Here is a 22195-nt window from a genome sequence, read left to right on the forward strand (position 1 = left end):
ATCCTCAAATGCTGCGCAGTTGCAGAGGATTTGCCGGCCAATAGCCCGCATGTGAGTAGTCTCTTGTCGTTGAGGAAAGTGACAAGGTTCAGACACTCCACCTCGCTGAAAGGAACCTCGAGGAACACGTCTGGCTTTGTTATCACACCAAGCGTTCGGACTTTCGTCGGGTCTTGCTCCTTTGCCTTCGTCATATCAAATTGATCAGCTAGCAGATCGTTGGTAGCGATGGCAGCCAGAAAGATGCTGTTCGACTTTCGCATGGAGCTTTCCACGAGATCCAAGACGATCAATTTGCTCTCGCTTGCTTGCGTCGCGGAAGCCGAGTGGAAAAAGCCAGGCAGGTCGGCCAAAGAGGACAAATGTCCGACCTTGTATTGTAATCTAAGGCGCAGAAGGCCCTTAACATCTGAGTGTCCATCTGCTTTCTTGATTCGTTGATGATCTGTTTGCCTTCGCATCCATGTCCAACACTTGCAGCGAGTGGAGTAGTCTGCTGTCATCCGCGAATTGAAGTGTCGCATCGATGGATGGATAGTCACGAAGAACCATCTCAGCTGCAAATCGAGTGCAAACGCCCTCACGAGCCAGGAAATGAACACGAGAGATGGATTCAGGTACAGATGGTTTCGAGGATGACTGGGCTCCGACAACGATGCTTTGCGGAAAGTCACCGATTTTGCCGGCGCCCAGAGAAGAGTGCGTCGTAAAGAAACCTCGTCTCGGCGCGGCTCAAATCTTCAAGAACTGAGCGAAGGACGACAGAGCCTAGTATGTTGAGTGTGTGGTTACGATTGAAGGCTTGCAGGATGTTTGGTCGAAGTGAACGCCGTCACAGTTGTGGTGCTTTCCGCGCTGTGTGCCAGACCCAACAAGCGGCTGCCATGGCAGCGTCACAGCGACCACAGCAACAGCCCCATAGCTTGTTCCCCAAATCACCCAGACTCGGCCCAACGCTTGCAGGCGGCAGCGAGTGCGCTCTCAGCGTCTTCTTCCAGTCGCCTTTTGGGGAAAGGCTAAGTGCCTTGTAGTTTTGCAACTTCCCATCAGGTTCAAAAGCGTTACCTCCTCTTCCTGAACAGATGTTCCCACGGCTCGTGATCAGCCTCGAGCTTTGCGGCTTGCAAATAGACCTCCCGTGATTCTCGCATCCACTTAGCAGCCCTCATCCAACTCTCATTCTCTTGCACATACCTTGGCAGCTCATGTGCTGGTACGTCGCCAAAGTCCATCGATCTGTGGTGCGACCATGGTTCTGGCGGCTTGCTGCGCAGCAGCGGGATCCGGTCCTGGCCTTTTGTAGGCGCTCTCATCAGCGCGTCCTCCGCCTCACGCCCCTCAGTGGCAATTCTCTGCACTCGCATTCGATGGGCTGCCTTGCCGAAGTTCGTTTTACGTCCGCCGCGAGCTTTGATTTCCTTCATTCTCTGTTCAAACCACTTGTCGGAGCGATTGTGAGACCAATGGATACGCGGGTCGACTCGCATATAACTTGGTCTGTAGGTTTTCTTCACGGCTCCAGCGGCGCCCACAGAGGCCGGGCCGGTGCCAACAAAGACTCCGTGGGGTGGTGGGAGTGCGTCAGGTTGGCCGTAGATCATGGCATCGAATCTACGCTCATCAAATGTACGACAAAGCTCAATCCGGCGATCTTCGCAGGTCAGCTTCTTGTAGATGGTGAGTTTCTCCGGACATGCGCAATTGGACGTGTCGATATCAACTTTGTTGTGAGGGGGACTGTGGCATCGCAGCGCTCCTGAACCCGTGCGATGGCTGTGTCCGAAGCACGGGGAAATGTCAGCCGCGTCAGCAAGACTAGGCTCATTAGGTGAAGACCCCGTTTCCATCTTGAGCTCCCGGATAATTGTGAGATTATCATTCCCTCCTAACCAGCCAAGATCAGATACCGAGTCGTAGCACAGTTTTGACCTGCCAGGCTCCTCTGGGCTGTCATTCGCAGCGGCAGGTCGCGAGGTGGCGGGTGCAGATTCGACGATCGTCGTAGGCAGCAACCCCGATGGGCCGTTCAACGTGAGGCTGTAATTGCACTCAGCCAGTGCTGCATTGGATGGCGTGAAGTGGCGTGTCGGGTGCGCGCTTCTGCCTTGCCAAAGACTCTCCTTGGGACGTGACATCGCGACCGAATGGCAAGCTTCGGGTTGCGATGCCCGCCGCGGGCTTTGCCTCAAAGCAGCATCGAACGGTAAACTCTCGTGAACCCTGAATAGGGGGTTGGCTTGGCTTCCGTCGTCTAGTAAGGGTGTCAAATTGGGCGCCTTCGCCCTGCTTGACATCTTGTCTCGTGAGTACGATCTTCGCGCGAAAGGGCAGAGCTTGTTTTAAGATGGTATCAGTACTAGGGATGAATACTTTGTATACGCGTCGGGCAGGGAATTTATTGAATAGTCCTGACGCGCATACGGGAGGCAGACACCGTAGGTGCGTGGCATGTCGTGTTAGGGCATGGTGCTAGAGTGCTGATAAAAGAACAAGGTGATCTAGGTCTAATCAGTTCTAGCTTCGTTTTCTCCCCTCCAAGGAGCTGTGTGTGGGCATTGCTCTCTTTCGCCGACATGTACTTACACAGCCCAGCAAACATAACCAGGGTAGCCGGATGGCTAACCCCGCCAAATCCGCTAGAACCAGGTCTGGAGTTTCTACACCGAGCTGTCGCAACATGCCCGTTGCAGAGGCCGCCTCTCATCACTATCGTTGCAGCTCTTGCCTCATGGCCCACGTCCTAACTGTGTTCTATGAGGTGACTGGCCGCTGCGCTTGTGATGGCGATGTGGCTTCGGCACCACGATCATCAATCGGTCACGAAGAGGTGGGGACACATGAACGGACGGCGCGTCATGACGACGTCAGCTAACAGCCTCATCTTAGCGATCGAGTAGAACGATTGGGGAGTCACATGAGCGACAGAGCCGAGCGAAAGTCGAACACGAGCAGAGGTTCATTTCACAATAGTAATAGAAACTTTGTAAAGAGGATCATGTAGTCTGGTGCCACTCTGATCAGGTACCAAATGTCTTCCCCGATAACTTGTTCGCCCCCATACAGTCAACCTATACTTAACAGCAGAAGCCAATAGTGGTAACGACCACATGCCGTATGGATGACGAGTTACTCACCAATAGAAATGGAGGATGAGAGCAAAGGAGTATCTCGGGGATAGATCCACTGGATCCTATGAAGGACAAGACTGTACACGGGATGAAGTACGATCCCTTACTCACCCTTAGCCATGCTTGCTACCATTCGCAAGGATGGCTTATTTGACTGAGGGGTCAATGATATCGCGTTGTTCCCTGAGTAACGTTCAAAGTTCAATAGAGGAAATCGTACGCGACCGCCGCTGGCCGACGAAGGCCAAGCCCTGGAGTACGGATCGCCATCTTGTGCAATGCACCAACGACGTTCCTTCTCGTGTTTCCAGCGCTAATACCTTCAGGCCTGGTATTGGTACGAGCGAATCGAAAGAGAGCGAGGAGAGAATTGCAGTTGCAGTAACGCACTGGAGCTGAGGTCTAATCTTATTCTCAAAAGACAGTCAGTCCCACGAGGTATCAGACCAGAGACTCATTTCGGACTAAGCTAGGCCCTGATCTGGTGGTAGCGCTGGCACCGTAGGTGCAAATCGACGCCTGGGTGCGTGTGGGTCGTGCACAGCAAATTCACTTCTCCATGTTAGCAGACATCTTGTCCTCCCTAGCGGACCACGAGAGATGAAGCCGCCCACATTGGACAAGGTCCAAGCTCATCTTTGCTTGCATGTTGGAGCTCGCCAGGGTCAGCTCAGATTGCCTCCATTCGACAAGGCTGGACTGACTGGTCGAGGCCACAGCCAGCCGATGATGTCCTCCGACAGCTCCCCCCGCCTTTCAATTTTTCGCGGCCCAGAGATCCAAACATCATTTAGGAACATGAGTCGATCCAACTCATCAAGATACTTGTCATCAAAGAATAGTGATTATGTCAACTGTCCACATCCGAAGCATACCGTCCGTCCTGGTTGCTATCTGTTGTTCATTGAATTGGTCGACAGAATTCGCACTGCACCGACGAGGTAGTCCAGAGATTGCTTGACGCGTCCAGGTCGGACCCTGTTTTGGCATTTTTCAAGCCGTTGCGCATGCTACGGTGACATTCCGTGCCCAACTCAATCATAGCCTGGAGGTCTTTAATCCCAGGGGTTACTACGAGCGCATCCAAAGACGGCGGAAATTGTTTGTGCCTCTAATTTTCCAACCGGGCGTACGGCTTGTCGCTAAAGAGCTTACCGGAGGCCCTTCCGTCGCTTTCAAAACGTTATGCAACCTCCGATGCCAATTCTCTTACCGGCTGTGGGACGCCGGAGATGTTTGGTTCGCGATTGCAGATAAACATGACGTTCTGAGACGAGTAGACTTCGGAAGCGACGGCATATTCGCCGTTGGCTTTGGGACTGAGTTGGACTCAATGTTGAAGTGCCCGTTCGTCTCCCGCAAAACCATTGTTCAACTGACAAGGAGTGAGGTGGAAACTATTCAAGGGCGAAGGGCGACCGGGCGGAAGCAGATGGTCTGCCGGAGAGGTTGTTTTCTTCTTCTTTTTCTTCGAGCTGGTTCGATCTTCTCGTGCGAATGAGAGCGTCTTCGGGACGACAGAAAAATGGGGTTTCTGTTTCAGGCGGGGTTGTTCCTGCTTCACACACTAGGCCCCAGCGAACCGCCCACCTCTCATCAGGCAGATGGAAGTTGCACCACAAATACGGAGTATGGCGAAGACGACGCGATAGTAGACTTACATAGTCTGTTTTGGGATAGTCTGGAGTTCAACCCAGTTGTTACGTCAGTGGAGGACGGCAATAATGTAATCGATGAGGCTGAGCCTTTTTGCTGGAACAGCGGTAGCGAGAGCGGCGACTGCTCTTGGGAATGGGAGCAGCCAATGTCGGGAGACACTAACGAGAGTCCCTTTTTTCCACTGGGATGGACTGATCCCTAATATCCTGGGGGGGCATCTCGCCTTCTTATAGTTCTTCAATTCTGTCCTTCGGTCGACCACCGCGTGACTCTGTCTGGACACTGCGTACACAATTCCCCACTTTCTCTATAGTTCCCACTTTTACTCCAAAATTGCTGGTCCATTTTGCTCACCCCGCATTTTGGGCCATCCCATCGTCTATCAACGAACGGTAAACTACAAGACTGCCTGCAGGTCTATGTTCCTCGTCGCCAAAGGCTGTCCGTCGCCAATCATTCCGCTGTTGGGCGATCTTATAATTTGTGCTGATAGACGGTGGCCCATAAGCCCATATAACAGACACGCTGTGTTTTTAGGTCCATTGTTGTTAAGAGCAATTTTTGGGGCCATGGCCCAGCACAGAAGTGCTTATCTGTAAGACAAAGTAGTGCACTTTTTATCGATAAGAGCGATAAGGACAGAGGACTGGCAGCGCGACAGACTAACCTGTATAGGTTAGCAGCATAAGACCTGAATGGGGGTTGAGTACTGTGGATCTGGGAATCCAATGAGCGAGTGAGAACGAGACTGCTCGAACCGGGGTGAGTGCACGGGAGGCCTATAAAAAGGCAGACATGCCCAATGCCCCCAAACGATGGTTAGACAGGCAGGCAACCTTTCATCGCTCCTAAACACTTTCTGGGGGGTTTTTTTTTGCCTACACTCTTCGGTTGAGATCGAAAGTATTTCCGCACAGGCTGTGGGCAGCCATCCAAACGAGACTTGGATTTTGATCTACTAATAACCGGGAGGGTTATCGACGACTCGAAGTCGTACGTGAGACGGTCTCTTTGAGTGCCCAAAAGCCACGGTGAGTGTTGTGTCGCAGTGAGCGGGCAGCTCATTTGGTTTTTTATCTGTTAGGTGGAAGTGGACTGACACTGAGTGTGAACTCAAGCCAACCGAGAGGATGGAGACAGGTCTGTTCTTAGACGGAGTCTTTGTTGGACCCGGACCCTTGGAGGGGTCAGCTGCACTGGATGTGGCCGGAGCAGAACCACAGAGCATTCCTACGCTGAGAAGCTGGTGTCCCGTGGGACAGGAGAATCACTTTTTGCTGTGCTATGGGGAGCAGTGCCCCTACCATACTGCGGAGAAGGAGTCTTTGGGGTATTACCCCCAACGGAGATGGAATTGGCAGCCCCGGCTGTCGAACCTTGTGGATTTTCTTGCCTGGCGTGAGCAGGAAGGCGATAGTTGGCCTATGGAGGCCGACAGTCGCAACTCGTGGACGGTGTTGCGTAAGGAACACCAGACGAAGGAGGACGGGAGGGTCCTCTGGGAAGACACGGTATTATGTTGCAGCAAAGCCGGTCAGTTCATTTTTGTCGAGTGTTGGCAGCGAGTCGTGGATAAGAAGGGGGTCGAATTTAGTCGGAGACGTGATTCCAGGTGGAATTTTGTTATTCAGAGAAAATACGAGGACGGGATGTCCTTAGCCGAAAAGGAGTTTGTCATTTGCGGGCATGTCGGCCGCGTCTGGTACGGCGAGCCAGGATCGTGGGTGCATGATGCCCTCACAGATAGCGACTTTCTTATTCGTCCGAGGGACGATGAGCACACGATTTGGAATACGGGGACGCCTGACGCCGGGTACAAGGGATTGATCTATGTGTAGACAGATAGTGTTGAATTTGATTTGACTTGACCTCGTTTGAGATTCTTTTGATGTGAGTTTGTATGGTTAAGCACAAACACCTCGATTTTGTTGTTTATCATAGTCATCGCCCATATGATGGTTACTCTGGTATGATCGAGATTAACTTAATTCTGTTCCTTACTCTGTGACAATTGGCTGTTCACCTCCGGAGAACACAAGCAAGGATGTGAAGAAGCAGTACGGGGCGGAGCCCTGTGAGACCGGAGTTGGAGGCGTAGGTAATTAAGGGTTAGGTCGGTTAGCTAAGGTCAGGTGTTAGTTTCTAAACACCATCTCTTTGATCCCTATGGTGGTAAACCACCTTCGTGATGGCTTCGTTCCTGCTTCACTCGCACAACGCCTCCCCCCGGTTCCCACAGCGTTCACTCGCGCTGCTCTCCGGTGTTTACACGCCTGCGTTTCGCTTCCGTTGCACTTACTACGCGGCCTGGAAGGCCTTTGCTCCTCGTCGCCGAGGGCTGTCCGTCGTGAATCAACCCCGCGCAGGTGGGAAACAAATTCTCTCGCAAGCAGCAATGGCGTACTATCGCAGAACCCAACGGAGTTGGTGCGCACGCAGAAGATAACGGAGGTCGACTGTTGGATACGATCGGCGCAAGGATGGTGCTCAAGTGAGAAGCACCTCTTCAATGAGGACATTGGAGGCTCAGAGCCTGGGAGAGGCTGCAAACACGGTGTTCGATTCGCTGGGTGGCGCCCGGATCACTTTTTCTGCGTCTGGTGACCGGCAAGGCCAAAACTATTGGGGAATTCCTGTTAGTGCCATGTTGGGGATCTACATGGAACAAAATACGGTTTCGAAACTGCACCTCACTGGAATCTCCCTGGAAGGCGATGTGTACGCCAATGCGGACATCGAGGTGTTTGCTGTGAACATCCTGGGGACATTGAGTACGCCCAGCCCGGTACAGATTCAGCCGGAGGATAAGAAGTTTCAATTTGGTTATGGAGACCCTTCCCTCTTGGGTCGGATGGACAACCCTCGGATGAAGGAACTGACGTCTGCTGAGTTTAGCGCACTGGCTCAGGACAGGATAGCAGCATTTTTGAAGCCTCGTTGCACAGCGACAAGTCTAGTCGTGCTGTGGTTTGTGAGGCCAAGGGTACTGGGGTGAAGCCTATCTGTCACAAGAGTGGCAGGGCTACGATGCTGCTTTCTAAGCGATCCGTTGACTCGTCTACGGCATATCACGTCTGGAAGATGTCGGCCAGGTGGTACTGGCGTGTGAACCAGTCGGTCAGCTTGTCAGCCGTGAAGGAGAAGAACGGTGTTGTGTTGGACTACAACTCTGTCTTGTTTATGGGTGTGCGCCCGACTACGGAGACTACCCTCCATTGTGCAAAGAGCGAGGGCGGTGGCAACACTGGAGCGTTCGGATACCTGGAAAGTTTCCGTGTTACTTTATACTTGCGGCGGGGGATGATTTGAAGCGTTAAATTATTTTGCATGTAGTTTAGAAACGGAGCGATTTGGCTTTGCAATTGAGTTACTCGTCTAAAGTAAGAACGTGCTGAACTGTGATCTTGATATGGTACGGGGTACGGGGTGCCGCCCTCATCTCATCAGCGGCGTGGGCTTTATGTAGTCACATGTGTTGACAGGGTTAACGCTGCATCGCCTGCTTGACACCCTCAAACGAAGGGAGCAATGCTTAAGTTCCACGCTACCGTATCCGGTGCTACAGGGATTCGACGAAAGGCTGCCTCGGCATCAGCAGCATAGTCGTCAGCCAAGGGAAAAGGAGGCCGTGGACAACATATGAAGACGCTCGAGAGTCGCTCAAGCCGTCCTTCGGGGGTCGTGCGCATCTGCTGCTCTTCATCGCAATGTCTGCTGGCGACATACGTTACAGCCTAGTTGACTCGGCAGAATCGATGTCCAATCTACTCACGTTAATACAGAATCTTCCGATCGGTCTACCGTCGCTCTTTTTAGACCTGGAAGGCGTGAGTCTCTCTCGGAATGGCTCTATTTCACTGATTACCGTCTTTGTTTGTTCTGCCCCGAAGTCACGTCTACCTCGTCGACATCCACACCATGCAGTCCACAGCATTCTCGACCGCGGTCGGAGGAACAACCTTCAAACAGATCCTTGAGTCTCCGGACATCACCAAAGTCTTTTTCGACGTCCGCAATGATTCTGACGCCTTGTTTCATCACTTCCAAGTGAAGCTGAGCGGCATCGAAGACGTGCAGCTAATGGAGAACGCAGCTCGCCCGCGCGGGCAACGGCGATATCTGAATGGGTTGGATAAGTGTATCGGATTGTACGCACCTTTGTCACCCGAGGAAAAGGCTGGCTGGAAAGCCGCCAAAGAAGCCGGGCTCAATCTGTTCCATCCTAGCAGAGGTGGATCCTACGAAGTCTTCAACTCGCGACCGATGTCTACACCCATCGGAATTTACTGCATCAACGACGTGCGATATCTGCCCCACTTGAGGGAGGCATTGTGGCGGCAGCTTGATGAAGTCTGGCGGCAGAAAGTGGTGGAAGAGACAAAGAAACGTATCTTGGAATCGCAGAGCCCATCTTACGAGCCGCAGTCGGAGACCAAAAAGTTTGGGCCATGGGGTAGAGCTTGAGTCTATCAGAAACTAATATACTTCTTTCGACGACTGTTGTCGGAATTGCCAATCCCGTCGTCGTTCCCGAACGAGCTATGGGACGGGCCGCGGCCGCTACTTGCCATTAGCTCCCGTAACCCCTGTTGTGTGGGACGGGACTACTCTTTTCTAACGGGGCTGCGCTCTGCGCCCCGCTGCCGCGTGGTGGGCGTGATGGCAACGAGCTCCACACTTCAGTCCTACCTATGCCTGAGGAGGGATCCGCCTCGAAACCACCTCGATCGGCGGCTGTTGTGAAGCGCTCGAAGTAGGAAACCTCAGCAGACGTTGGCCATGCAACTGGGCAAAGAGGATTGGTGTCCAGGGAAAACGCGCGTAGGATATGAATCTCGACTACAACCGTCGGGCTTGTGGTGGAATGCACAAGCAGCGCATTGAGAAGAGAGACACCTGCTTGCTCGGTGCCCATCGCGTCTGCTCCGCCGGTTACGGATGAATGTGCTAGACATAGCCGACTAGTAATGTGTCTGCCAGAAACGAATGGGAATGGAAGGCTCAGCAGTCTGCCCTGGGCAAGATGCCTCTGGCACTCTTCTGCGCCATTGAAAGCAAGCAGGCAGAGCAAGAGGCTTCGTCAGCGATGGTTGTGAGTTCAGACAGGGCCAGTCTCCCGGCAGCGTGCACACGCAGCGCGTGCCGCGCTGATGCTCCAACGCCCACCCCGATTTGCTTGTGACTGAACCACAAGCTAAAGTAATGATTAGGTTTGGCTGGCTATTTTGCGATGCAGGACCTGGGCGCTGTTCGAAGACTCGGTCCTAGTTCTCGCACACACGGGATGCCAATTAGGCATGTAATCAGCGAAGATGTTTTTGGCTCTGAACCGGCTTCTTGAATCTGTCAATGGCCCTCATGCCTGTTACCTCAGCGAAAACGCCTAGAAGCAGCCATCATGAGCCCTTCGAGAAAGCGATAGTGCAAGAACATGTGTTCATGTGTGTATGAAGGTAGTAGGTTCCGGCTCCAAGAGTATGTCCTGCAGGGGATCCAGACGCCCCCAATGGGACATTTCGAAAGGGGGGGGGGGGGGCGGAAATGGAGCCGCGAAGCGTCCAAAACTGTGAACCTGCTGTATCTCAAGAACTGGCGTCCACTCGAAAAGCCAGCTGTATAGATCATCCGGACCCTTCCGGCGGAGACCGGGGCCGTTGCCGACTAACTGTCTCATCGGACTGATTGACCTTCAACAGCTACTATTCTCGAAGAGGGCGGCGGCGGTTGACCATCCGCAGAGAACAACAGAGGGAAGAATAAACCAACTGATCTGTCCATAAAATACCGAACGGACCAGACTCCTCAAGTGAATCCCTTCCTTTCGGCCTGAATTAGCGCCGCACATCATCCGTGAGAGAGCGTTGCTCACGCATTCCCGTCCACCGTTTCCATATGCATTGTGGCATTGCACTTTCCGACGGAGCCACTTGCGGAAATATCCCAGCTATCAGCATCACAGCCAATTTCCTAACCTCATGATCGTTCCAGCTTCATTTGGTGGAGATGTCGCCACGCTGGTCAGATGCATCCTGGTCAACAGAGTGTCACACCTTCACCTCGCCGCTATCCTACATGTCAGTGCAGTCTTGCTGGTTGGCGTGCATATACGCGCCAGTTAAACAAGTCCACCGCCGGACTGCTATATTTCGTATAGCGCATTCTCGCCGCCTATCATATTCATCTCGAGTTGATTACCCCGCGCCGCTGTCGCAAAGCTTTAAATAAGCCGTCCCCTGACTGTGGGCGAAAGCCTTCAGTGAAACGCTCAGCTTCAGGCATCATCATTTGCGTAATCGCTCGAGAGACGAAAACGGGCTCTTGTCCCAAGAAGTACATCGTCTTCCTACCTCAAGATGGCGAAGAGAAACTCTTTCAATCGCAGTACCGGAAAGAAGACGTCTTTCACGTTCCCGCTGCTTCACGCCAAAGTCGCCAATGCCGTCAACGACCGTATCATCGTCGTCTGGGTCAGCAGAAAGACCACACAAGAGCCAAACAACACTCACTCCACCTCGGTAGTGGGAAAGTTCACTTGCGACAACGGCGCTTGTTCCAACAAAATTTGGACAAGCGGAAACGTGGCTTTGCAGATTCAAGGATACCCAGGAGGCGGCTATAATGCAGTCGTATACAATCAGCGATGCAGAGTGTGCAATCGACTGGGGATTTTCTCCCTGGATGAGGTCACATACGTCGATCGAATCGCATATCGGTTGGATAAGTGGGCGGGCGTGGCAATGGAGCGGCGTGTGTACGAAAAAAAGGCTACCCCTCCCCACAAGAAAGAGCTTTGTGAGGGCTGCAAGAAAGGCTGTTGTAGAGCAGGCTTTGGTAATCTCAATTTGTACTGAGTTGAGACATTTCAAAGGTGATTTCGGACTGGGGAGGTCTCCAAGTAGAGAGCGTTGCAGCTTAGCTTTGTAATACTGACGGCGTATCCAAGTTCAGCTTTGCGATGCAGTCAACTACAATAGAGGGACGTGGCTATCTTTCCACTCCTCTCATAAACAGATCCATCAAAGCTTGCATTGAACTTGACGGATCGCGGTGGAAGCTTATCGGAACTGCGGGAGGTGTGATACGTTGGCAGAAGGTGAACGGTGCCCCAGCGTCAACAGCGGATGAACGACGCTTAGTGCAGACAACGGCAGCACGACGTGTTCGTACGCAATGACTAGCAACACGTTATCCTGGAAAGAGGCACCACTCGAGACCCTCCAGTGTGCTCTGGCAGCACGATCGGCCTCTGTCGTCTTGTGGCGTGTCTCTTCCCTCGAGTGCTGAGGGGACGCGTCGCTGTGATTGGCAGTTCGCAATCTAGGACGCGTCGCCACCGCGTGTTGTGCCGCCACCTCAACTGCACGAGGCCGGGATAGCGACACAAATCGCTTGCCATGAGCCCTCGCAACGGTGCTCCAACACAGGTTTATGGGCTGGCACACTTGGACGCATCGTCAGGATGGCGTTGGAGCACCTGGTCAATGCAGCCGGAGCATACTCTGAACGACGCCCGCCTGACGGTACCTCTGGCGCAGGGCGGCCGAAGTAGCATGCTCTTCGGACGAGGTGACAGCAAACACTTGCTAGCTTGCGCACCTTGCGCCATCAAGCCCCCTTGTTGTCAAATAACGGCGACAGGCGAGCATTGGCACGCGTTGGCATTACGCCTGGCGGCTGCACCGCATCGTGGTCCAGTTGCAGTGCCGTGGCCGCTCGCTTCAGTCTCAGCCGCAGCGTGTCAATCTAGACTAGCGCTCGTTGTGAGGGCTCTCGACATTGCATGTATGCATGCGGTTAGCTCCATAGCACATGGGGGTCCCTGTCGGGAGCACAGGCTTGGCTTCCGGTTGGTTTGGCCATCGACGCGATCACAACCCACGAAAAGACCCTGGATGTTTTTGACACGGACGGTGAAGTGCAAGCCCTTCCTCAATCCACGCGAAAAGGCTGACGACGGTGGCATCTGTTCGTTGCATGTGGCGTGGGGGAGGTTCCGTCCGAGGAAGCGCCAGGCAGGTTACGCCGTGCATGCTGCGGTGCTTAGGCTTATGGGGCTGCGATGATGCTGGCCCCGACAAATGAGGTGACACCAGGCGGATGAAAGAGCCTCCAGCACGTTCCGGCGTACATGTGCTAGGGTGGCGCCGGGGGCAGTCCGATTCGTTAGCCGCGGGCTACCCTGGACGTCACGTCAAAGATAGCGTATGGGCCCGAGCGCCCACGCAGTAGGTCTATGCCTGCTCAGTCCCCGCAGAGTTGAGCACTTGGTTCGCCTGACTGGTAAGGTCCTTGTTCATACAAGCGCGTACAAGGGCAGGGAACGCGCCAACAGCTTCAGCAGATTCCCGAGTTTGCGTCGTTCGATTGGAGCCATAGGAGACTATTGCAGCCCACCAGAGTGGCAGTCCATGACCAGGCTGCGGATGAGGTCTACGTCTGCCCGCTTGGAGGCCAGTCTCGGCGACGCACAAGAGCAATAAAGACGAGACAGCAAATCGCGGATGACGGGGGTTTTGCTGCCACGGTTGACCGAGGGCGGCGGCTGTTGAGTGCAGTTAGCAGACTAGCGCACTCGTAGCCGGTCAACCCCTCATTGACGCAGCGGTTGGATGCTTGCCCCCGGAAGCGCATAAGGTCGGTTTCCAATTCCACATGTGCTCTCTTTGCTCGTGGGGTTGATAGCATCACACAGAATCGCGGATGGCGGAGACGGATCATGGCTGCCGGCTTCAGGATCGAAAGGTGGAAGCTTAGGCAGTACATACCGAGCTTTCTCTAGGTTCACAGTGATTGATGGGGGTTTACGCGAGCTTGATCTTTCCTACCAGTGTATGGCTGAGTAGATGAATGCACTGTCCGCAACGAAGACACAAGGGTCGGGAATCGCGCTGGTCACGACCCAAATGCAAAGTCACTGAACATGTCACTGATGTAGTAGCGACTGAGAGTCAAGCTTGCTTCACTTATTGCTAATACGCGGAAGAATAGCCCTAGTCTGGTCTCTATCTCGATCAAAAGCAGCCAACCGTGATTGGCGATCGCGGGTTGGAAGCGCCAGGGTGCCTATGTCTCTACAAGATTATTGCAAATAATACATGTGTACGTATGCAGCCGGTATATGCACTTCGTTGCAGTAGACTAACTTCCGCGCTGAGACGGCGCCACGTCGTTGTGCATGCCCCGGCGCCAGCTCGTACCCAGAACTTGTTCATCTGCGAGGCTTGTGTGATACAGACGGCCTCCTGCATAGTTCCGCAGAGGCCGGCAGCAAAGTCCTCTTAGAAACACCAATTAGGAGAATGAGACCATGCGATGCTATGTTGCATGGCGTATCGTCCTGTCGTGTCCTTCCGCTTCGCCACGACCCGAGTCGCCATCGATCCGAGAGGCCGGTCCAGGGAAGATGCGATACAAAGCAATAGGTCATCAATGCAGCGTCTCCCAAGCACATCTTGGTCGTCGAGGAGCGGGATGCGGCAGGACACACGCGATGGGCCCTTTTGCCCATCATGCCCATCCAAGCTGCTAGTGGTAGGCCATACCATGGACTTGGTCACTCTATCACTTAATGCAGCTGCACTCATAGGTAGTAGGCTACAATCGTGGAACTGTTGCAGGAAGCCATACTGCGGGATGCATTAAAGCACAGCCTCCCCTTTTAACAACATCACTTGAGCATTCGCCTTCGACTTGTTCTTTCCTGACTCCGGCTTCCACACAAAATCCTCCTTTTCACATGATTCACTCTATCGCAATGTCTCCTGAGCCTGCTGACCAACATCCCCCCTTGACGAGTCCGGACCGGCTTCAGAAGATCGATCGACTTCGCGAAAGGAATATCGGGACTTACCTACCGCTGCCACAACTCGTCGCCGTGGGTGATCAGAGCTCGGGGAAGTCGTCCTTGTTGGAGAGCCTGACGGGAATCCCATTCCCTCGCGGCCAGGAACTTTGTACCCGCTACGCCACCCAGATTACCCATCGAAGGGAGGCACAGCAACGAATTGATATCACGATCATTCCTGGACCACATGCGTCGCAGGATCACAAAAGAAGACTTGAGTCGTATCACAGTCAGGTGCAGACGACTGCCCAGCTTCGGGCAGATTTCCCCGAAATCTTGGCACAGGTAACGGGACGAACCTACTTTGAGATTAGCTTTGTTTCTAATCATCACTTCAGGCCAACGCTCTTATGGGCATCAGAACCATTTTCAACACAGCTGGCGAGAACACCTTTTCCGAGGACGTGTTGAAAATCGAGAAATGTGGTCCAAGCGAAGATTACCTTACCATCATTGACGTACCCGGTATCTTTCGCACCACCACGGAAGGTGTCACTACGAACAAGGATAAGGCACTCGTTAGGGATATGGTTCAAAGATATATCAAGGACAGTCGCACCGTCATCCTGGCAGTCCTTCCCAGCAATGTCGATGTCGCGACCCAGGAAATCCTTTCTCTTGCAGAGGAGGCTGACCCGGCAGGTGACCGAACTCTCGGTATCTTAACCAAGGCCGATCTGCTGAAAGAACGGAGCGCCAGACTTGCCGTTGTGAGCCTGGTAGAAGGCAAACGAAAACCCCTCAAGCTTGGATACCACGTAGTCACGAATCGCGGGGGTGATGACCACGGTGAAGAGAAAGATGCGTTAGCTGCGCTGCGCGAGCGTGAGGCCATCTTCCTAGAACATCCTTGGGACAGCCTTCCGGAGGATCGTTACGGCATATCAACCTTACGCGAGCGCTTGGAGGACCTCCTTGGCGAGATCACCGATCGTGCATTTCCTGAGCTACGTAGTGAGACACGCCAGAGACTGGCAAATGCCGAGGAGAAACTCAAGAGTCTCGGCGCGCCTCGCCAGACAGAGCGAGAGCAACAGCAATATCTCGTCGGCATTGCAGGCAACTTCCAGTCTCTGGTTCGTGCCACGCTGAATGCCGACTACTCGGCACATCCAATATTTGAAAACAACACGTGCCGTCTTATCACAGCCATCATCAACACGACGGACCAATTCAACGCTATTTTCGACAAGGACGGCCGCACGTACCTTTTCGAAATAGAGCCGCAAGTCGAAAATCCAGTTCCAATTAAACCGATTCCTCTCGTAAGCCCTGTGTTTTCGGCGCAAGAGGAGGAGAAGCAAGATGATACTGACCTGCAGCTTGCTATGTTTGATATACCTCATCCCGAGGCCTTCCCTGACCTGGACAGAATCATTGTGACGGATTGGACCACTGAATCTCCGAAAAAGGGTATCATGAAGTGGATCGAGACTGTTTATCAACGCTCCCGTAGCCTTGACCTTGGCTCACTCGGTCATGGTGTTCTTTCAAGTGTTTTTCTTGATCAATCGACAAAATGGGAGATGATGGCGAAGCAGTATCTTAGCAAGGTCATTCTCCTCATCCATAGGTTCATCCTCGTGGCACTAGAGGCCGTCTGTATAGACACTCAAGTGCTCCAAAGCGTTACATCGGCCATACTAAGCGACCTCTGCCTCAAGTATGAAGCCGGAATGAGCGAGGCGATCTTTCTGGTCAACGTCGAACGGCAAATCAGCCCGTACACGCTGAACCATTATTTCAACCATAATAATCAACGCAGTCATGGCGTGCGGATCCAGGAAACGCTACGTTCCATAGCCCGACACGAACAGTATTATGAGGGTACTTCTCTGCTCATGGTTCCTCTGGACGATGTTGCAGACGCAGTCACGAACAAGAGTAACACGGCATACGCTATAGAGACCATCCACGATACCCTCGAGGCCTACTACAAGGTGGCTTACAAGCGGGTCGTCGACAACGTCTTCAGGCAAGCAGTCCTCTTTAAGCTGCTCTTTGGCCCTAAAAGCCCACTGTGGCTGTTCTCAGAGCAATGGGTCCTTAATCTGGACCTCGAAAGGCTTCCTCTTGTGGCAGGGGAATCTCGCCGGATGAGGGACTATAGGGAGAGATTGAAGAAGGAGATTCGGGACTTGGAGATTGCGATGGAGATCCTGCGTTGACCGGAGTTTCCTTTGTGCCAAGCTCCTTTAACCGACTTTTGTTGCTGATGGTACGTGACGTGTCAGAGGTTGCGTTTGTAGTTACTTTTCGTAGTTGGGAATGTCAAGGATAGCAAGTAGACACACGCAGCCATCGTGGTGACGACAGAGCTATCAACACCCGGAGATAGCAACATAGAATAGGCAGTGTTCTGTTGGAGTAGTCTGCTAACCTACAGAAATAGAGGCCTGTAGAAGTGAACCGAAATTGACACCGGAGAATGATTGCGAGTGAGTACGTTTCCCGATCTCCATAGTAGAAGGGCGGCGCTTTCCATGGTAAGCAACAGAGACACGTGGCAGGATGCCAAGATTTGTCGCAGCTTGCCCAGAGCTCATTCCATACCTCGCTGCCTTCCCACAAGAGTGGTGGTGTACACTACGCCCCACAACCTTTGCCATGCACTTCATGTTTCGTCTCTGCACTGGTTCTGCCTTCCCAGAGAACAGTTTCCCAGACCGCAACGCGAGACAACGGCACATTCCAAGATGCAACCCACATCATCAGTAGTATGGCTGGAACAGCATCAGCCGGGAAGGCAGTGAGGCAGGCCATTGGTGAGATTACGCTGCGACTACACCCGGATAGCCGAGATTTGACTTCAGATGGGTGGCGGCATGCTAACCGCGAATCTTCCATGGCAGCTGCTCATCGCGTACCGAACTTCGTCAAGGAACAGAGTACTGTACAGGTCAGTGTGTCCTCCACATGGATGAGGGGATACTGCCATCACACGGGTCATTGCGAGAAAGCCACAAACGACCGCCGTTAGTCAATCGGGTAGTCATTGAGGCCGCTGGTACTGTACGACTCCACACCACCTAGCGGCTTCAGAAGGCGCTACACAAGAAACGATGGAGATCCCGCAGAGGCGCGAAGCAATCAGTCAAGGTACCCAATCCCAGCGGCGACAGCCCGAGGCCTTGGCCTATACAGTAGCTCGAGGTTCAAAGCCATAGCCCAATGACTGCATGAGGGTAAGCGCCCTCGCTCGCTCTTTGTCAAGGCCTCGTAATGGGGAGAACCGCAGTAAGCCGAGTGACGAGTTGGCACGCTGATAACGCAACTGGACGAAACATATGTAGATGCGAATTAGGTATCTCTGGACTGCGCTTGCAGGGATACGTCTAGCTCAGACTGCGGCGGACCAGTCGTACATATCCTTGAGAGGAAAATGCCAGTGTTTGAGCTGCGTGACGACAAACCTGTGATGCACGCATGTACAGGGCGTCCTCGAGCCTAGATTTGAACCTTATCCACCAGAGCGCCCTCAAACGCCCTGAATGGGGACAAGCCGGGGTTGAAGGCTAACTGCTCGCGGGAGGGGTAGAAGCACCCAGTGCCCGCTCCACGCAAGACCAGTCTGCCATGCTCCGTCCAGCTAACAACTGTACTGCTTCATCTCACTCGTGCTGTGACAGCCAAATCGCCACTTACAAATCTGACCCTGTCCTCACATTCTCCGGTGGAATTTTCTTCTTAGGTCCTTCGTCCTCCCGCTATGGCTCCGCTCATCAGTCCAAGAACCTTGTTGAGAGAGCAAGTCATCACTACCATCAACAAGCTGAACCGCGATTATGATCATGCTATCCAGATCCCCGACGTCAACCAAGATTCTGCCTCTGTCGCCAAGCGCGCGGAACACGATGCAGCATTCGCCCGGAGCGACAAGATCATGCGTCTACTGACGTATGTCTCCTTTGAGCAATCGTTCTCACTGGACAAAGTCTTGCACGCCTTCGATTGGGAGGCCCTCGCAGCCAGCGAGAAATGGCTTCGCCCTTATGATTGCCGCGACCCGAGCCTCGCAACGGCAAGACGGCCGAAGGCCGGCTTTCCAGGCGAGGCATTGGAACTCCAAACGGTGCTGCTCGGCGTTCTAGAAAGGGCAAGTCACATCATCGGGTCCGCCCGCAAAGTGTAGCGACAGCGGGCGAACATGTCGAAGGTTTCCAGCCTAGGAGAGAACCATCCGTAGAGGTAGAAAATCCGAATGAAGGCGGGGCTGACCCAGTAGACAGCTTCGTCAGGGATACCGACTCAGAGTACCCACTGGTAAACTATGCCGCTACAGCGCTTCCCTATGAGACTCGGGAGACAATTCCCGAGCAAACGGATCTAAGAAAACCAACAACCCCTCAAGATATCCCCAATTTTTCCTCTTCATATTCTGCTGCCAACGTATCAACGTGGCTGGACGCGCATCCAGCCCCAGGCGAAAGCTCTCCTGTTCTCTCGACCGTCTACACGGAGATTTCAGGCATTGGTGACCCAAGTCTATACAAGCCGATTTCCAGTGTCTCGGAGCCTTCAGAGCCAGCCAATCTTCAGTGCCGCCTTGATGCGACTTGGCGTGAGTCCCCTAGCCCCCTAGCCCCCTATTCACAGCGTGGTGTGACTTCGGCAGCTAGGCATGTTCTTCTCAGCTCTCGCGCTGACTACACCTAGCAAAATTCCCACATTGGCTTATACAAGCTCCTTTCGCCATAGCGTGGGAGATCACCCGTATTGCGGTTCACTATGATGTCGATCTTGACGAGATGGTCTTGTCTTACGATGAATCCTGGAGAGACTACGACACTATCTACCGCGTCCTTCGAGAGCATCATTCATTCCATGGGAAGGGATTCCCAGAAAGATCAACACCCGACGCTTGGACGGCAAGTCTAAGTGGCTTTGAGTCGTCCCATGAGCAGCACGTCTCTTTCAAGGCTTCCCTTGTTCAACCAAAGAACGCAAGATCTGGCTCAATCTTCTCCCTGAAAATGGATCCGGCCGTCTTGGATCAGGGATGCCGTCTGCATCGCAAATTTGGATCTGATCGATTCCTTAAAGTAGTGATACCGTCACCGAGCTCATGGACGACTCCGATCAAAGACCCCGACGTATCTCAAGAGGTGATTCGCTGGTTTTCTTCTAAGGTGCATCACCTGGCCGGCAGGCAGTGGCGAGCTTTCTTCGCAAGGGACGCAGAGCGCAAGGTTCTTCAGACGAACGTGTTCTTTGGTCCAAGTCCGAAAAGCATCTTGCAAAAACGATTTTGCTATTTTGCTGAAGATGGAACCAATTTTGACGTCGCTCCTTCTACCGACCATCGGCCTGTGCACGCCCTTAGAGAGCCGCGACCCAAGCTGGAGGTTGGGCAGATGCTCGACTGGCTCTTGCAGTTGGATCGTAACAGTGACCAACCTTACCTTAAGCTCTTCACCCGCATCCAACTTGGTCTCAGCAAAACGAAAGTAGTAGCTTCTCTGGATCAGAACCAGATACGACACCGACAAGAAGATATCATATCGCCAATCGGTGAAGTGATGAATGATGGCGTTGGTCGCATGTCACTGCTTCTTGCCCGCCAAATCAGGGACGTCCTTGGTTTGAGCGGCATCCCTTCTGCGATTCAGGGTCGTCTGGGCTCTGCCAAAGGCGTGTGGATTATAGACGTTGAAGACAGCGGAAGCGATATCTGGATAGAGACCTGGCCCTCGCAAAGAAAGTAGGACTGCGACTTCCTTCAACAAGAACATCGGACACTAGAGATCAAGCCCGTTGCTGCACAGCCTCGATCCGCCAGCCTCAACATTCAGTTCCTTCCCATTCTAGAAGACCGTGCCAAAGATAAGCAGGCCATGAGGAAGTTTGTGGGAGACAGGCTCCTAGACCAGCTCAGCAACGAAACTGAAGCCCAGAAAGATGTAATCAAGCATCCGCTGCGATTTCGGCAATGGGTAAACAAAAACCTCGCCGCCAGGACGCAGCGTTTGGCCCACGACAGCGTGCCGTTCCTTGCTGGGCTTCCCAAGTACAAAGAGGATCAGCTCAATTATTTGACCGATGGCGGCTTCAAACCAACCGAACAGAAATTCATGCAAAATATGATATGGGAGCTCCGGCGCGCAAAGTATGAAAATCTGCTGAAGAAGATGAGCATCGAGATTCCAGGCTCGGCGTACTTGTACATGGTACTCGACTTCTGGGACATTCTGGAAGAGAACGAGGTGCAAATATGCTTTTCATCTCCGTTCCGAACCGAACGCTTCTCTGACTTCATGCTACACGGATGCGAGGTTCTTGTCGCACGATCTCCGGCGCACCTTGTCAGCGATATACAGAAGGTCAAGGCCGTGTTCAAGCCGGAATTGCGCGCACTAAAAGATGTCGTTGTGTTTTCAGCAAAGGGAGACGTTGCGCTTGCCGACAGGCTTTCGGGCGGCGATTACGATGGAGACAAGGCTTGGGTGTGTTGGGAACCAGCTATTGTGTCTAAGTTTGAGAATGCCACTATGCCGACAAAACCAGACATTTCGAAGCATCTCAGGAAGGATACAACGTCGTACGGAGACCTCAGTCATGGAGTAATCAAGTCCGTGGCAGCTTCGGCAATGATCAGTCGTGGCATTGTCTTTGACATGCAACCCAGCTTCTTAGGAATCGCAACCAAGTTCAAGGAATAACTCTGCTACAACATGAACGACCTGAACAATGAGCAGGCTCTCTTGTTGAGCGCACTTCTTGGTAGCCTGGTCGACTAGTCGAAGCAAGGAATCGAGTTTACAGAGAGGGATTGGCATTTATTCCGAGGACAGATCTTACATGGTTGTGCAATCCAAAAGATGAACAAACCGGCTTACGAACAAGAGAATTGGACGAGCACATATGGCCCCGTCCATATCATCGATTATCTGAAGTTTTCGAATTGCACAAGCTCGGCCGGGACATGAACCTAAGTCCTAGTCCTAGCCGCGGATTGGCAGCTCTTCCGTCAAACGCCGAGGCGATTCAAACAGCTGAGTATTGGGACGCTGATCTGTCAGAACCATTCAATGAATTTAAAAGGCTAGCATTAACAACTCCGGTGCTCAAGAACGTCTTGAGGAATTTGGATGAGGACTTGGACGTCATCAAAATGAATTGGACTACTGAGATGGCCGCGGTCAAAGATGAAGACGAGCGTCCAGGTCTCATGTTGGACGTCTTCAAAGATTGGTGCGCTATTAAGCCTCGGGCAGATAAGGAGCTCGGTCCTTGGTTTGTGGCAAACCTGAAGCCATCATACACGCCCGAGGAGTTCTCCACGTGGGCTTTGATCCGAGCCAGTGCCTCATTCAAGTGCTGGTACCGGCACAAGCCGAAGCTGCTGTGGCGTATGTTTGGCATACAGTTACAGTCCATCAAGTCAATGGCTTCGCGTGGTGAAATTCCTGTCGCCGTGGTACCGAGTATGTATGCGGCTCTGAGGCCTGACAGCAAATTCATCAGTCGGGCCGTTGCCCGAATGAAGGAGGGATTGAAGTATCCCGGGGTTGGAATTGATGATGATATCGCAGAGGACGCGTAAAGATTGTGATGTAGTGGTCTT

At 53.0% G+C, this 22195-nt stretch overlaps 7 protein-coding genes across 7 annotated transcripts; 5 read left to right on the top strand and 2 right to left on the bottom strand.

Moving 5' to 3' along the window:
* Nucleotides 1-1061: 1061 nt before the first annotated feature.
* CCOS01_16932 (uncharacterized protein) lies at nucleotides 1062-2135 on the bottom strand (the record flags this gene model as incomplete). Its single annotated transcript, XM_060465066.1, has 1 exon — nucleotides 1062-2135. The coding sequence occupies one exon, from the start codon at nucleotides 2133-2135 to the stop codon at nucleotides 1062-1064; it is 1074 nt and encodes a 357-aa protein (XP_060304333.1).
* Nucleotides 2136-7296: 5161 nt separating this feature from the next.
* On the top strand, nucleotides 7297-9251 carry CCOS01_16933 (uncharacterized protein; the record flags this gene model as incomplete). The annotated part of the gene is made up of 4 exons (XM_060465067.1): nucleotides 7297-7558; nucleotides 7696-8038; nucleotides 8353-8559; nucleotides 8678-9251. The coding sequence occupies 4 exons, from the start codon at nucleotides 7297-7299 to the stop codon at nucleotides 9249-9251; spliced, it is 1386 nt and encodes a 461-aa protein (XP_060304334.1).
* Nucleotides 9252-11140: 1889 nt separating this feature from the next.
* CCOS01_16934 (uncharacterized protein) lies at nucleotides 11141-11638 on the top strand (the record flags this gene model as incomplete). Its single annotated transcript, XM_060465068.1, has 1 exon — nucleotides 11141-11638. One exon carries the CDS (start codon nucleotides 11141-11143, stop codon nucleotides 11636-11638), a length of 498 nt encoding a protein of 165 aa, XP_060304335.1.
* Nucleotides 11639-11842: 204 nt separating this feature from the next.
* On the bottom strand, nucleotides 11843-12750 carry CCOS01_16935 (uncharacterized protein; the record flags this gene model as incomplete). The annotated part of the gene is made up of 4 exons (XM_060465069.1): nucleotides 11843-12144; nucleotides 12286-12370; nucleotides 12453-12530; nucleotides 12667-12750. 4 exons carry the CDS (start codon nucleotides 12748-12750, stop codon nucleotides 11843-11845), a joined length of 549 nt encoding a protein of 182 aa, XP_060304336.1.
* A 1773-nt stretch (nucleotides 12751-14523) lies between these two features.
* CCOS01_16936 (dynamin family protein) lies at nucleotides 14524-16799 on the top strand (the record flags this gene model as incomplete). Its single annotated transcript, XM_060465070.1, has 2 exons — nucleotides 14524-14916; nucleotides 14970-16799. The coding sequence occupies 2 exons, from the start codon at nucleotides 14524-14526 to the stop codon at nucleotides 16797-16799; spliced, it is 2223 nt and encodes a 740-aa protein (XP_060304337.1).
* A 1541-nt stretch (nucleotides 16800-18340) lies between these two features.
* On the top strand, nucleotides 18341-21290 carry CCOS01_16937 (RNA-directed RNA polymerase; the record flags this gene model as incomplete). The annotated part of the gene is made up of 4 exons (XM_060465071.1): nucleotides 18341-18759; nucleotides 18861-19192; nucleotides 19288-20332; nucleotides 20411-21290. The coding sequence occupies 4 exons, from the start codon at nucleotides 18341-18343 to the stop codon at nucleotides 21288-21290; spliced, it is 2676 nt and encodes an 891-aa protein (XP_060304338.1).
* A 263-nt stretch (nucleotides 21291-21553) lies between these two features.
* Nucleotides 21554-22174, top strand: CCOS01_16938 (RNA-directed RNA polymerase; the record flags this gene model as incomplete). Its single annotated transcript, XM_060465072.1, has 1 exon — nucleotides 21554-22174. One exon carries the CDS (start codon nucleotides 21554-21556, stop codon nucleotides 22172-22174), a length of 621 nt encoding a protein of 206 aa, XP_060304339.1.
* Between the last annotated feature and the right edge of the window lie 21 nt (nucleotides 22175-22195).

This window comes from Colletotrichum costaricense (genome assembly GCF_030867565.1).
Source record: "Colletotrichum costaricense strain IMI 309622 chromosome Unknown Scaffold_36.1, whole genome shotgun sequence".
Taxonomy (NCBI): domain Eukaryota; kingdom Fungi; phylum Ascomycota; class Sordariomycetes; order Glomerellales; family Glomerellaceae; genus Colletotrichum; species Colletotrichum costaricense.